This window comes from Antechinus flavipes, chromosome 3 (genome assembly GCF_016432865.1).
Source record: "Antechinus flavipes isolate AdamAnt ecotype Samford, QLD, Australia chromosome 3, AdamAnt_v2, whole genome shotgun sequence".
Taxonomy (NCBI): Eukaryota; Metazoa; Chordata; class Mammalia; order Dasyuromorphia; family Dasyuridae; genus Antechinus; species Antechinus flavipes.
Window position 1 is genome coordinate 583,228,000 of NC_067400.1, and position 15,722 is coordinate 583,243,721.

The 15,722-nt window shown below is 54.9% G+C and overlaps 1 protein-coding gene across 1 annotated transcript in view; it reads left to right on the forward strand.

Moving 5' to 3' along the window:
- Positions 1–15,722, forward strand: part of HSPG2 (heparan sulfate proteoglycan 2) — a 164,904-nt gene that overhangs the window by 97,087 nt on the left and 52,095 nt on the right. The window contains 17 exon segments of the mRNA XM_051988303.1: positions 516–565; positions 735–871; positions 1,378–1,518; positions 1,821–2,012; positions 7,894–7,986; positions 8,453–8,533; positions 8,886–9,030; positions 9,033–9,115; positions 9,873–9,986; positions 10,877–11,004; positions 11,264–11,350; positions 11,664–11,722; positions 11,997–12,164; positions 12,355–12,465; positions 13,554–13,654; positions 13,740–13,920; positions 14,899–15,024. Of these exon segments, the coding sequence (XP_051844263.1) occupies positions 516–565; positions 735–871; positions 1,378–1,518; positions 1,821–2,012; positions 7,894–7,986; positions 8,453–8,533; positions 8,886–9,030; positions 9,033–9,115; positions 9,873–9,986; positions 10,877–11,004; positions 11,264–11,350; positions 11,664–11,722; positions 11,997–12,164; positions 12,355–12,465; positions 13,554–13,654; positions 13,740–13,920; positions 14,899–15,024 (1,997 nt within the window).

The following is a 15,722-nucleotide window of genomic DNA, read 5'->3' on the forward strand; positions in this document are numbered from 1 at the left end:
TGGACCTGGTCCTGCCGTTTTTTAAGCATTTGATCTTGAAGCTTTAAGTTTTTCACTTATAAAATGAGGAGAGTAGATTTAAATGTTTTTTTTCCTTAAAGAATATTCTTTTTTTGTTTTTTCTCTATTACATGTAAAAACCATTTTAAACATGCTTTTTAAAAATAATTTATTATTTTATTAAAAATGATAGTTGGTGTAATGGATAGAGCACCGGACTTGAGTTCAAATCTGGCCTCAGACACTTAACACTTCCTGGCTGTATGACCCTGGACAAGTCACTTAACCCCAATTGCCTCAGGAAAAAAATAAATAAATAGAGCATTTTCCAATTTATGAGGTATAAAATGCTCATATTAATAATTGGCTCTTTGAGTTGATTTGAGTGACTTGTGATTTCAGCACATCCCTGACCCCATGAAATCATAGGTGGAGAAAGTGCTTTATAGAGAGACCAGAAGCATTCTGAAGCTTGGCCCTAATTTCATGGTTAATAAATCAGTTGTCTCCCCCAGGTGTGCTCCTGGTTACCATGGCAACCCCAGCCTGGGCCAGCCCTGCCGAAGTAAGTGGGGTTTGTGGGACCAGAAAGGCAGAAGATGTGGGAGGCGGAGATGGGGTGGGATTTGGCCACCGGGCGCCCTGGCATTCTGTCCCCAGTGTGGGGAGCAGCTGTGGGGCTGGCTGGAGCATGGTGGGGAAGCTATAATTTTCCCCTCCTTCTCTTCCTGCAGGTGACGTCCCCGGCCCCCACCCTGGCCCCCACCCCGGCCCCTACCCCGGCCCCTACTTCGATCCTGATGACTGCAGGTGTGACCCAGAAGGCAGCATCAGCACCCGGTGTGAAGCCACGGGGGAGTGTCGTTGCAAGGTAAGTAGGGAAGAGGGGGTAGAAAAAGAGCGGGGGGCTTGATTTAAATTGTAACAGGGCGGGGGAGATTTGGAGACTGGTGACAACAATGCACAGAAAAGTTAGAAAGAAGCATCGGTAAAACATTTCGAATATGTAGAAGAAAACAGAAAGCTCGGTGGGGCCCAGAGTGCCTTCGACAACTCGTTTGAGCTCTCTAGGTCTCAGTTTTCTCCTCTGTAAGAGGGGGGTGCTGCCTTCTTCCCCTAAGTGGGGAGAGGACTCTTGAGTCTCTCTTTGCTGTAAGTCTAGCAGCTCACGCCGCTCTGGGGACACCAAACCTCCCTGAGGGAGGCCGGCTGGCTCTGAGACCTGCAGCCACCGCCTACCTGGGGCCTTCACTTGGGCCTGGAGCGGGGGCTCGGCACTCCCTGGGGGGAGGAAGCTCAGGGGCTGCTGGGGTGGGAGGCTGAACCACAAAGGACCACTGACCTCCGTGTGGGTCTGTGCTCACCCTCTCCCCCCAGGCCAAAGTGGAGGGTCCCACCTGCAGCTCTTGCCGACCTCACCACTTCTACCTGAGCGCTTCCAACCCCGAAGGCTGCCTGCCCTGTTTCTGTATGGGCGTCACTCAGCAGTGTACGAGCACCTCCTACACCCGCCGCCTGGTACGGACTCCTGAGCGTGGCCCCCGGCCCTCCGCGGCCTGTGCCCTGCCCTCCACGGCCCGTGCCCTGCCCTCAGTCCCCTCCTTCTGGACTTCTTGAGCCCTCTTCTTCCTGGGGGACCTCACCCTCATCTCCACTGCCCCAGAACTCTTCTTGGGTTTGCCCCAGCCTTAGCCCTGCTCAGTGCCCACCAGCACCCCTTCCCTTGGCCGCCTTTGTGCCCACCCCAGTGCCAATCCTACCCTCTCCTTTTAGTGCCCACCCCAAGACCCCAAATGACAGCTTCTGCTCGCTCTTGCCAGATCTCAAGCCCCTTTGCTCCTGGCGACTTCCAAGGTTTCGCACTGGTGAATCGGCAGCGAAGCAGCCGGGTGGCTGGGGGGTTCATCGTGGAGCCAGTGCCCGAGGGCAGCCAGCTCTCCTTCAGCAACTTTGCCCAGTTGGGCCATGAGTCATTCTACTGGGAGCTCTCCAAGCTCTACCAGGGAGACAAGGTAAGGGTGCCAGGGCACCACGGCGGGCAAGGACGGCCCAGTCCCTGCTCTCAGAAGGGCTTGCGCTCACCGTGCTGAGGGCAGTGCTGCTGCCAGGGACAGTGATGGAGATGGAGAAGGAGGCAGGTGATGTAGTGGAAGGGCCTTTGAGCTGCGACGTTAGGGTGGCCTGGGTCCAAGTGGCTGCCAACCGGGCTGGGTTAGGGGAATGCCCACCTAGCTGTGCCCGTTGCCAGGATAGGCACTGGAAGCAACAAAGAAGGGGTAGGTCCTGGTTCTTGGAGGTCCGAGACCACAATGGGATTCTCCCCTTCTACCTCCCGAGGGCTGGCCACAGTCATGTCTCCTGTCCAGACAAGGAGCCTATCTCTTCGTTGCCCCCTTTATTTGCCCCTGTAACTCTCGTCTCCCTCCATTTCTCTGACTCTGTCCCTGCTGTCATCTTCATCCTGCATCTCTCTTCCCTTGTCCCTTGGTGCCCTTCATGTCTCTGGTCTCTCCTGTTGCTCTCTTTCTGCTGGTGCCCTGTGCTGCCAGAGGGAAGCCCTCTTTGCCCGGCTGCGGCGGGCCCATCAGGTAGGAGCCGCAGGGCGCGGTAGGGCATGCTCCTGGTGTGCGTTTGGGGTGTCTGCTCTTCCCCCAGCCAGCGTGCAGTGCCGATCCAAGGGGCGTGTGCTCTGTGGGGGCCCGGGATGGTGCCCGTGGGGGCTTGCCCGTTACAGGCTGGGGCCCCATAGGCCGAGCCACGAAGCTTCCTGCAGTTACTCTATGGTTTGGGCTCCTGTACCAAGCGTGGGTTGGCAGGAAGAGGCGATCTCAGTGTGACCCCACGTTACCGGGTCACTGGCTGACTCTTGAGTCACCTGGAGCTCACTTTCCACGTGCCAAGCTCAGAGATGAGAAACTGGGACTCCTGATACGGATGGGGACTTCCGCTGGCAGACACCCAGGGAGGGGGTTCTGGTGCCAGGGTACTGACCCACCATCCATCCTATTAGAACCGCACATCCTTCTCAGAGGAGCAGCTGCGTGAGGCTGTGGCAACTGGGAAGATCCTGGGGCCCCCTGTGGGCAGGGGCCGGGCAGCCCGGGCACCCCAGGTAACCATGTGCCTGCAGTGTCAGGGCCCTGATGAGAACATCAAAGACCAGAAGCAAATGCTTCTGGAAACGAGGACACAGACCCAGGCGTGCCCACTTTCCCCCATTCTGGCATTGGCCTGTGCCATCATTGGCCGACTACTCACGCCACCCCTTGGAATATCTCCCAGAGTGAGAAGGCCGTGGGCACCAGGGTGGTGCCCTCCCATATCCCCGAGTGCCCCCTGTGCCCATGCCCAGTCCCTTTGGAAGGCTTCCCCCTCCTTTGCCCATCTGGTTCCCCTTTTCTGCCCATTAGGCCACTAAGCATGTCTTTCTTGGACGGTCCCGATCCCTCCTCCCAGTTAGCAGCCCCAGGGGGTGAGCAATAGGTTAATCCCACCCTGGTGAGCCTTTGTGTAACCTCGAGGCTTGGCACTGGAGGGTGGTACCAGAAAGGCAGATCCAGACTGGGGAGGGAGTGGAAAAGGAGCTTCTAGGTCTTCCTGATTTTTACAAACTTCTGTTTCTTCTGTTTTCTTCTTTCCTTCCTTCCTCTCTCCCTTCCTTCTTCCTTTCCTCCCTTCCTCTTTTCCTTCTTTTCTTCCTTCCTTCCTTCTTTCTTTGCCTCCTTCCTTCCCTTTTTCTCCCTCACTCCCTCCTTTCCTTCCTTTTTTCTTTCTTTCTTGTCTTCCCTCCCTCTTTCCTTCCCTTCCTTCCTTTCCCATCTCCCTCCTTCCTCATCATTTTTCCATCCCTTCTCTCCTTCCCTTCCACCTGCTTTTCCAGGTGGATGAGGCTCAAAGGCGGATGGATGCAGAGATCTGGCAACTCCTCTCCAGCTTTGCTGCTCCTCCCTCTCCCCATGGCCCAGGCCACACAGGCCCTCAGTCTGCGGCCTCCCTAAGGGCAGCTCCTCCCTCTTCTTCTTCCTTTTCCTCTTCTTCCTCCTCTCAAGTGGCTTCCCTCTCTTCCCCTGCAACCCCTGGTTCTGGCACCCCTGCCAGGCAGGCTGGCTCTCAGGTAAGTGGCCGGGTATTAGAGCCGAGCTGGGTCCTCAGGGACTCTGCCCAACCTTGCTCCTCCCCTCTTCCCCACCCCTCCCCCACCATTGCCTGTTTAGTTCCAAGCCTCCAGGCTGGATCACCCCCTCCCAGTACGCTGGCTCTGCCCCATCCCACCTCCTGCCTGGGCTGAGATGGTCACTTAGAGACCAGGCCCTCTCCCAGACACTCAGGGATACCCTGACACCTCTCACTGTCCCTTGGAGTCTCAGAGGTGTTTGCCACTAACCCTGTCCAGTCTTTGTCCCGGGGATCTGAGCCTTGGGAGCTATGGTGATAATAACTCCCTCTGCCTGTAGTTTGGGCTTCTGACTTTCTCTGAATCCAGTAATGGTCCCGTCCCATCCTTCTCCCTTCCTTCCTGCTTTTCCAGGTCTCACTGCTCTTTCCCCCTTCTATCCTAGTTTTCTCTCGCCTACAAAGCCCCCTCTCAACTTCCTGAAAGAGCCTATTATTGGCAGCTGCCTAGAATCTTCCTTGGGGACAAGGTAATGGGAGCTGGGGGCAGGAAGATGGACAGAGGCTAAGCTGTGCATGATGGAAGGGCCCAGGACCCTGGGAGGGCAATGCAACTAGGCAGCCTGTGGAAGAGCCTGGCTTTCATACCCCCTGGTTTTCTCTCTGCTTATTCTATCATCCTTTGCTGGCTACTCCCAGAGATCTCAGATATGGCTTCTTCAGTCTGGGCCCAGCCTGGCTCCAACACCCAAATTCGCCATTCAGTCAAAGTTGGTTTTCTAAAAGGGGGCTCTGCCCCCATGAGAACCAGGGCCTTGAGACCCTAGGCTCCTAAAAGGGGCTCTGCCCCCATGAGAACCAGGGCCTTGAGACCCTAGGCTCCTAAAAGGGGCTCTGCCCCCATGAGAACCAGGGCCTTGAGACCCTAGACTCCTAAAAGGGGCTCTGCCCCCATGAGAACCAGGGCCTTGAGATCCTAGACTCCTAAAAGGGGCTCTGCCCCCATGAGAACCAGGGCCTTGAGACCCTAGGCTCCTAAAAGGGGCTCTGCCTCCATGAGAACCAGGGCCTTGAGACCCTAGGCTCCTAAAAGGGGCTCTGCCCCCATGAGAACCAGGGCCTTGAGATCCTAGACTCCTAAAAGGGGCTCTGCCCCCATGAGAACCAGGACCTTGAGACCCTAGGCTCCTAAAAGGGGCTCTGCCCCCATGAGAACCAGGGCCTTGAGACCCTAGGCTCCTAAAAGGGGCTCTGCCCCCATGAGAACCAGGGCCTTGAGATCCTAGACTCCTAAAAGGGGCTCTGCCCCCATGAGAACCAGGGCCTTGAGACCCTAGGCTCCTAAAAGGGGCTCTGCCCCCATGAGAACCAGGCCTTGAGATCCTAGGCTCCTAAAAGGGGCTCTGCCCCCATGAGAACCAGGGCCTTGAGATCCTAGGCTCCTAAAAGGGGCTCTGCCCCCATGAGAACCAGGGCCTTGAGATCCTAGGCTCCTAAAAGGGGCTCTGCCTCCATGAGAACCAGGGCCTTGAGATCCTAGGCAAACCCCAACAAAGAAGCCACTGGCCTCCCCTTTGGGAACAGAGGGCTGGCCCCCCAGGGAGTGGGGAGTGAGGACCCCGCCAGTGTCGGTGGGCCCAGCGAGCACCTCTTTCCTTCTCCAGCAGCACCCAGATCTCACATCTAGCGACTGTAGACTGTAACATCAGTGCCGGGGGCCTGAGGGCTGAGGGAGCCCAGTTGGGCTTGGTTGCCTGGGGTCTCTGGGCCCTGACAGCCGGGGAAACAGGACATCATGGGACCCAATGACAGGTGGCAGCAGGGATGGGGAGGAAGGGGAGACTTGCCGGGGCCAGAGCACCCTCAGAAAGCCCAGCAAACCCCCTCATCACATCAAGCACATCTTTCTTGAGTCCCTGCTACGTGCAGGGCTTGGTAACATGAGTTTGACAGGGATAAGTAAGACATGGTCACTGCGCTCAGAGAGCTTCCTGTCAAACAGAGGGCCGCGGATTTGTCCTTTGGGATTCTGCGTGTCCTCCTGTGAGTGAGACTTCCAAAAGGACGGGGGCCTGGCTTATACAGACTGCCCTTTATCCCACAACAGGCCCCCCTAGTCCCCCCTGTTCCTAACCTGCTGCACACCAGCCCCGGCTCTCTGCACCCGGCCAACTTAACGAGTCCTTCCTCAGTCGCAGGGAGGAGGGGAGATCTAGAGCTGGGAAGGGATCTTGGGAGATCGTCCAATCCAGCCCCTACACACTGGACCGAATGGAGCCAACAGCCCCAGCCCATGTGGGCTTAGAGAGCAGGGAGCAGGACAGACAGGCTTGTAGGAGCCCCTTAGAACAGGGAAAGATCCTCCTCAGCTGGGGAGCTCCGGGAGGCTCCTCGGAGGAAGTGGTGGAAGGAAAGACTGGGAGGATTTAGACAAGGAAATGTAGACTGGGGTGAGTCCAAGAGCCATCCATTTTTTCGGAAGCCATTCATGAGAAACCTGCGAGTAGAGGGATGGCTTCAGAGTTAGGAAGCTCCTCTCTGCACATCCTGGCTAAGAGACCTGGCCCGGGTCAGGGATGCAGACTTGCCCTGGTGAGAGGATATTCCTTAGGAGCAGGCTCCTACAATCGGTGACGTCACACGTTCATATTTTTTAAAAATGTGAACCCAGTAGTGGGTTCTGAGAGAGAGACAGAATTAATTAAGACAGGATGCTGACTGAAGGGAGTTACATTGAGCAGAGGGGAGACTACATACCCACAAGTAGCACACACTAAATGGGCTCGATTTTAAAAATGTACAATTTAATGATGACAAATAGTCTGTGTCTCCCAGCTGGAGTAGGTAAGGTTGGTAAAGTTATGAAGCAAGATTAGTTGATGTGAATGTGAATTATTCAGAGTATGTGTTTTCATTTGGCCGGAGTGGAGAGCATCCTTTCTGACTGGGAGGATCATGGGAGGCTTTGAGGAAGGTCTTAAGATGGACAAGATTAATTAATAGTAATGAGAGTTTATTTGCTGTCTAGAGAAAGTGGAGGAGACAAAATTTAGAACACAAGACTTGCAAAGGTGAATGTTGAAAATTATCTTTGCAAGTATTTTGAAAATAAAATGTTATTATCAAAAAGAAATACACGCAAAGATAGTTTAACATTCCCCCTTGCGAAACCTTGTGTTCCAAATTTTGTCTCCTTCCCTTCTCTTCCACCCCCTCCCCTAGACAGCAAATAATTCAATATGGGTTAAACATGTGCAATTCTTCTGTACATATTTCCACATTTATTATGCTTTTGCATGTGTTTTGAAAATAAAATGCTGTATTTAACATGTATTGGTCAACCTGCCATCTAGAGGAGGGGATGGGGGGAAGGTAGGGAAAAGTTGGAACAAAAGGTTATGCAACTGTCAATGCTGAAAAATTATCCATGCGTATAACTTGTAAATAAAAAGCTATAATAATAAGAAAAGAAAAGAAAATGCTATTATTAAGAATTTCACAATTTAAAAATTGTAATTGGAGTTATAGATGGGGGAGGGTTGACCATGACCCTAAAGTTAACTTGGACTGATCCCAACAACTGGATTTCTTGCTAAGGGGAGAGCCATCCCGTGTCCTCTGGCACTGGCCCTCAGGATTCAGGCTCACCGGGGAACAGCAGTGTGGCCCTTGTCCCCAACGCTCCGTGTGTCCTTATCCACTTCTCCCTGCCTGAGGAATCAGAGCTGGGGAGGGGGCCAGAGCAGAGCTGGTGATGACCCCAGACTTGGTTCCTTACAGGTGGATGCCTACGGTGGGAAGCTCCGATACATTCTGTCCTACACAGCTGGAGCGCAGGGCAGCCCCCTCTCTGATCCCGATGTGCAGATCACGGTGAGCTCTCTCTGAGGGAGCCCTTGGGGGAAAGGGAGGCAAGCCTGGTAGGGATCGGGGGAGGGGGAGTGGGGGTCTACAAGGAAAGGACTTGTTTCTACGCAAGTCTCTTCCCCAGCACTCCTGCTCCGGGATCCCTGATCCTGCTGTGACTGGAGAATGGGGGTCTGGGCCACGCTACGGGCTAGGGGCAGAAATTCCTTCTGTGGGGGCAGGGAGGGCTGGTGAGCAAGGATTGTCGTTCCTGGCCGGCATCGTGAGAGCCTCCTGCTCTGGGAGTCCCAAGCTCCCCATTCTGCCATTTTGCTCCCTGGATGATCTTGGCAAAATCACTCCAGTTTTCTGTGCCTCCGTCTTTTCATTTGCAAACTAAGGAGTCGCACTTGCCCGGCTGCCTTGTGGGAGCCAGGAGAGATAGAGCAAAGTGCCCAGTATGTAGTCCGTGAAGGATGGTTTTTCTTGACAGGGGAACGACATCACTCTAGTAGCCACCCAACCGGAGCTGCAAGGCCGGGAAAGGAAGAGCTTCGAAATAATGTTCAGAGAGGTACTGTGGGCCGGCTGACCTTGTCTGGGGGGCCCGAGCCCCGGCTCTGGCCCCTCACCCCGACTCCAACCACGATGTCAGCCCGATCCACGACCACGTCCCCAGTTCGGAGAGTGGCCTGGTGCCCACCTTGGGCCCTGCTTCTGACCCAGCAGGAAGCCTGACTGACCCCCAGGCTGAACCAAACCCTGGGCAGTCCCACCTCTGACCCCCGCCTAATTGTGGCTCAGGCCCAGTGCCATCCTGACCCAGCATCTGGGGCTGCCCGGGCTTGGCCAAGGGGTACAAGGGCCAGATCGGGGGGAGGGGAGAACCATCCCCTTTGCTCACAGCCCTTCTTCCCCCAAACCAGCAATTCTGGAGGAGGCTGGACGGGCAGCCGGCCACGCGAGAGCACTTGCTGATGGTGCTGGCCGACCTGGATGAGATCCTGGTCCGGGCCACCTTCTCCTCGGTCCCTCTGGCGGCCAGCATCGGTGCTGTCAGCATGGAGAGAGCCCTGCCGGCCCTGCGGTCGGGCCCCGGGCCCTGGAGGTGGAGGAATGCCGCTGTCCCCCCGGCTACCGGGGCCTCTCCTGCCAGGTGAGAGCAGAAGCAGCGCTGGGAGGCAGAGACACGGCACGGGGTCCTGCCTTATATACCATCAGAGGCGCCTTCCTCTGTGCATCCTCAGGAGGGGGGGATCGGAGAAGGGTCAGGAGGGGATCAAGGGCAAGCTCAGCAGGTGAGGGCAGGTTAAGGGCCCTCCTGGGTCTGGCAACCTGGGTCTAAGGGCCCCCGTAGCCCTGACATCCTGGGTTCTAAGGGCCCTCCCAGCTCTGATCTCCTGGGTTCTAAGGGCCCTCCCAGCCCTGACCTCCTGGGTTCTAAGGTCCCCTCCCCCCAGCTCTGGCCTCCCGTGTCCTAAGGGCCCTCCCAGCTCTGATCTCCCGGGTTCTAAGGGCCCTCCCAGCTCTGACCTCCGGGGTTCTAAGGGCCCTCCCAGCTCTGACCTCCTGGGTTCTAAGGGCCCTCCCAGCTCTGACCTCCTGGGTTCTAAGGGCCCTCCCAGCTCTGACCTCCTGAGTTCTAAGGGCCCTCCCAGCTCTGACCTCCCGGGTTCTAAGGTTCCCCTCCCCCCAGCTCTGGCAACCTGTGACTTTTATAATTCTCTTTTTAAAAAATAGCCACCAATTTGGGGTGAGAAGAGAGAAATTCCTTTGACTACACATGTTGACTTTGAAATTCCCACATGAGATCCAAGTAAAGATGGCAGTGTGTCTGGGCTGGAGACCTCTGATTGCTCCCTACCCAGAGCCTCCTGGTGGGGCCCACCTTGACTTCCTATCTCCTTTCCCAGGACTGTGCCTCGGGCTACACCCGAACAGGGAGCGGCCTCTACCTGGGCCATTGTGAGCTTTGCGAATGCAACGGGCACTCAGAGACCTGCCACCCAGAGACAGGGGCCTGCTCGGTGAGGGATGGGAGCCGGACACAGGGGTGGGAGGGAGGCTGTGGTGTATGGGGGGGGCGGGGCGGGGGCAGTGCTCCCTGGGGAGGGGGAGCAGTTAATTGAATGTGTCAATGACTGGTGAGTAGTTGGTAAGGTGGAGTCCGTGTGGAGGAACTTCCCTGTAGGAGCCTTATGAGCTCTATGTAGGAGTACAAGGGGAGTGGCCATCCATGGGGAGGGGTTCACTGTGAGGGAGGATCCACAAAGGGTTAAGGTTCTGACATGGGTGAGCAGAGGGATTGGTGCTTATGCGTTATTGAGGGATTCTGGTTAGCAGGTGAGAGGAGGACTTTGTTAGGAATCAGTGAGATGAGAGACATCAGTGAGGGGAGCACTGACTGAGAGGAGGACATCAGTGAGGGGAGCACTGATCAAGGGGAGGACATCAGTGAGGGGAGCACTGATCAAGGGGAGGACATCAGTGAGGGGAGCATTGATCGAGGGGAGGACATCAGTGAGGGGAGCACTGATCGAGGGGAGGACATCAGTGAGGGGAGCATTGATCGAGGAGAGGACATCAGTGAGGGGAGCACTGATCAAGGGGAGGACATCAGTGAGGGGAGCACTGATCGAGGGGAGGACATCAGTGAGGGGAGCACTGACTGAGAGGAGGACATCAATGAGGGGAGCAAGGATCGAGGGGAGGACATCAGTGAGGAGCAGGGGGCAACTGCGGAGATCAGTGAATGGGGGTTAAGCATGGAGAGTCGAATGGGGCAGGGATCATGGAGGAGTGCATTGGATAGCTTTGGGATGCACGAGAAGCCCCTTAGTGCCCAATCAGTGGGGCCCAGTGGGGTACAGGACACGAGGGGCAGTTGAGCCAGAGCGTGACACCCCTGAATCCTCAGCAATGTCTGCACCACACGGCTGGCGAATTCTGTGAACTCTGTGCGCCGGGTTACTATGGCGATGCTACCGCGGGGACCCCTGAGGACTGCCAGCCCTGTGCCTGCCCGCTGACCAACCCTGAGAACATGTAGGTTGGCCTTGCCTAGTGCCAAGGGATATGGGAAATCACCAGTCAGCTCTCGGGCGGTCAGCTCCCCCAGGCCGGACTGACCAGGAGTTCCCTCTGACAAGTGGCTACTCCAGGGGCTGGGCGAGGTCTGGCTGACCGGGAGAAGGGAGGGGGGAGGGGGACTGGCCCCGGGGGAGGGGACATTCAGAAAAGGGGAAATGAGAGGAGTCCCCAGGAGGATAAGGGAGGCACTCAGTGTGAGTCCCCTGGCCTGCAGGTTCTCCCGGACATGTGAGAGCCTCGGCTCTGGGGGATACCGCTGCACGGCCTGTGAGCCCGGCTACGCCGGCCAGTACTGTGAACAGTAAGTCTGCTTACGGCTCGGGGTCCTTGGGGAGAGAGTCCGGGAATGGCCTGAAGGAGAGTGGGAAGGGGGAAGGACATGAGAAGCTGCAGGGGGTTTTAGGAAGGTCCTCCAGGAGTGGAAACAAGCCTGGTCATCCCAGCCACTTCTGCTCTCTGGCCTGAGGCGTCCTTTTCCCTAAAGAGGCCCTTGTGACCCCAGCCCAGTCCTGGGCAGGAGGCTGAAAACCCCTGCTCCTCCCCCTTCCCCCCATCCCAGGGGCTAAGGCAGCCCTGAGGGGGACGGCCTGATGAAGGTAGCATGTCTCCTGCAGGTGTGCCCCGGGCTACGTGGGCAACCCCAGTGTTCCTGGAGGCCGCTGCCAGCCTCAAGGTAAGTGGAGAACTGAAGATGGGGACACATGAAAAACAGAGAGAGGGAAAGGCTGCTGGGAAGAGTGATTAGGGCCTTGGTATTGGGAATCCTGGGATCAGGGGAGAATGAAGAAGGAGAGACTTTACTTGTGGGTAGGACTCCAGCTCCGACTTCCTGGGTTCTAAGGGTCCTTGGTCCCACAAACTTTGTGTTTAGAGACAGAAGTGAAAGCAGTGTTGTGGGGGAGAGAGTCACCAAGTTTGGTTGCCCCCCTGAACTTCCTTCTTTTCAGCAAACCAGGCCCTGCTGGCAGTTCAGGTCCACCCGGCCCGGAGCACGGTGCCCCAGGGGGGCTCCCACTCCCTTCGATGCCAGGTCACCGGGAGTCCCCCATTCTACTACTACTGGACCCGAGAAGATGGACGGTCCATTCCTAGCACCACCCAGCAGCGCCAGCAAGGTACTGACTGGATCTCACAGTTCCCTAGCAGCCAGTGAGCAGGAATAGGAGCCCAGTTTCCCAATCCCCTGGAAACCCTCCCTACTCAGGGCCTTGTCCCCCGTGGAAGGAACTGAGAAGAAGAGGGTAGGAATGTGGGGCATGGGTCTTGTCAGAGACATTCTGAGTGTCCCCACCGTCCCGCCCCCAGGCTCTGAGCTCCACTTCCCCAGCGTCCAGCCTTCCGACGCGGGCGTTTACATCTGTACTTGCCGCAACCTGTATCATGCCAACACCAGCAGGGCCGAGCTTCTAGTCACCGGTGAGCCCCCTTTCCTCCCTCCCCTCCTTCCTCTCGCCCTGTGGCTGGTGGCTGACATTTCTGTAGCTCTCCACACTTTCCCTCTCACCCAGGCTGCCCCCTCCCCCCCCCCCCCCCCCCCGCTTCTCTCTCCAAGGTTAGAGTTAGGGTCCAGCTTTTGGTTGAGTCGGGGACTGAAATTAGGATCAGTTGGTATTTGGATCAAGGAAAGGGATGGGAATAGGTTTGGCCCTGGAACTGGAACCGGGCCAGGGATAAGGTTTGGTATAGGGATAGGGCTTGGACCTGGGCCTGGGAGTGGGGCTCTAATTAGAACTGGAGCTGGTATATAGGATGTGATTGGGATATAGGGAGCGGTCTGGGACTGGGACTGTGGTTTGGGGCTAGGATTGACCCGAGTTGGGGCTGGCATTGGGCCCTGGGGCTAGGGCCGGGGCTGGGGATGGGGCCAGGGCTGGGGATGGGGCCAGGGCTGAGTTAGGCTGGCATTGGGTTCTGGGGCTGAGGCTGGGGCCGGGGCTGGGGCACTAAGGCTGAGTTGGGACCAGGGCTGAGTTAGGCTGGCATTGGGGACTAGGGCTGAGTTGGGACCAGGGCTGAGTTAGACTGGCATTGGGCCCCGGGGCTGAGGATGGGGCCAGGGCTGAGTTAGGCTGGCATTGGGGACTAGGGCTGAGTTGGGACCAGGGCTGAGTTAGGCTGGCATTGGGTTCTGGGGCTGAGGCTGGGGCGGGGCTGGGGCACTAGGGCTGAGTTGGGACCAGGGCTGAGTTAGGCTGGCATTGGGCCCCGGGGCTGAGGATGGGGCCAGGGCTGAGTTAGGCTGGCATTGGGTTCTGGGGTTGGGGCCAGGGGAAAGGTCAGGACCGAGGTTGGAGCCAGGACTGGGGCAGGAACAGGAGCTGGCATTGGGTGTTGGGGCCAGAGCCTGACAGAGCTGGGAGCAGCCTCAAGGCCTGGGATTGGTATATGGGACGTGGTTAGGGTCTGGGTCTGGGCCTGGATCTAGGACTGAGATTTGGGGCTAGGAATAGACCTGGGATGGGATGGGCCGGGCAGTCCCTGCAGCTCTCTGCCTCTTCGCACAGAGGCACCCACCAAGGCTATCACAGTGACCGTGGAAGAGCAGAAGAGCCAAAGCGTTCGAGTGGGAGCCGATGTCACCTTCATCTGCACAGCCAAGAGCAAGGTGAGGGGGGTGCAGGTTGCGAGCACAGATAAAGCACGAGAGATCCATGTCAAGGATCCCATTTGTCCTTTTCTGCCTCTCCCAGTCTCCAGCCTACACACTGGTGTGGACGCGCCTCCGTAATGGCAAGCTGCCCCCACGAGCCATGGACTTCAATGGCATCCTGACCATCCGCGGTGTCCAGCCCGACGACGCGGGCACCTATGTGTGCACTGGCTCCAACATGTTCGCCATGGACCAGGGCACTGCCATGCTGCATGTCCAGGGTACAGCCCACCCCACCACCACCACTCTCAGGCCCTCCTCTCTCCCTGCCCACCCCTTAAAAGCCCCTTTACCCCCAGCCTAAGTCCAGTCCCTATCTCTTCATACTCTTCATTCTTAGCCTTTTGATGTAATCTTGTCCAAAGACCTGGGTTCAAATCTCAAAATACATTTTACCAATGGGTAAAATAAGGGGGTTGGGCTAGGTAACCTCTGAAATAATTTATAAGGGCAGCTAGGTAGTACAATGGATAGAGCACCAGCCCTGGAATCAGAAAAACCTGAGTTCTAGTTCAGCCTCCGAACCTTACTTGGGCAAGTCACTGAACCCCAATTCCAGAGAGAGAGAAGAGAGAGAGACAGACAGAACTTTTAGATCCACAATCCTATGATACTAAAATAGCTAGTGGATAAAAAGTACTATGGATTTCAATCATTGTTATTAATATTCTTTCTACTCTTCTTGCAACTTCTGGGGAGCTCTTACCACTTCCTCCCCTAGAGTCTATGCCCATGCATATGTAATACTATGTGGATTATTATTATTATTATTATTAGTAGTAGTAGTAGTAGTAGTAGTAGTAGTAATAGTAGTAGTAGTAGTAGTGATAGTAGTAGTAGTAGTAGTAGTAGTAGTAGTAATAGTAGCAGCAGCAGCAGCAGCAGTAGTAGTAGTAGTAGTAGTAGTAATAGTAATAGCAGCAGCAGCAGCAGTAGTAGTAGTAGTAGTAATAGTAGCAGTAGTAGTAGTAATAGTAGTAGTAGTAGTAGTAGTATTCCCAACCCTTCTTATTCAATCAGGGTTTTCACTTCTGTATCTCCTTTTTCCCTTTAGCCCATCCCCATCCATAGCAGTTTTTCCCATTTCCTTCTTCTGGTCTTTCTGCCATCGACTCCTTGTTATGACTGCATTTCTCTCTTTACTCTTGTTCCCGGCCCACTGTCCTGACTGTGCCCGTCTGTCCCTTCTCCATTCACAGTGTCGGGGAGCCTGTCACCGCCCGTGGTTTCTATCCACCCACCACAGCTCACAGTGCAGGCTGGCCAGCTGGCCGAGTTCCGCTGTAGTGCCACCGGGAGCCCAGCACCCAGCCTGGAGTGGTCAGGTGGGAATACTTTTGAAAGTTTTTTGTGCTGGGCACTGCCTGGCATTGTTAGTAGTTACATAGCTGTGGCTTAGTACAACGGAAAGTACACTAAATTGAGGGTCAGATTACCTGCGTGCAGATCCCTTCTCTGTCATTTACTACTTGTGTAACTCTTGGGGAAGACATTTAACCTCAGTTCTCTCATCTATAAAAAAATGCAAGAATTGGACCAGACGACCTCTGGGGTTCCTTCCAAGTCTACATCTTGGATCTTCGAGCCTTGGCAAAGCTAGGGCTTAGTCAGAATGCTCTTAAGATGAGGAAAAGGAAGTGGGAAACTTTGAAGGTTTTTTGTACAATTTATTTAAACCATTTTTATTGATCTCTTTTGTTTTTATATTATCTTTATTTTTTATTTAAAACTTAAATAGAAAACAATAATCTTTACTTTTAAATATTTTCTTCCCTACTCAAATCCCTAATTACAATTACAATTAATTACAAATAATTAATGAAAAAAGTAAAATGATTTACACTGAAAACTATGTTTATATGTATTTGGAAAAATAAGATACTACTGAGAAAAAACCATAATCAAAAGGAAAAAAAGATAAAAAAGAAAAAAGGAAAATAAGTTAAAACTAATCAATATAGAAACCCAGTCCAATAATATATATATAAAATAATATAATATTACGTGATACATATTATATATA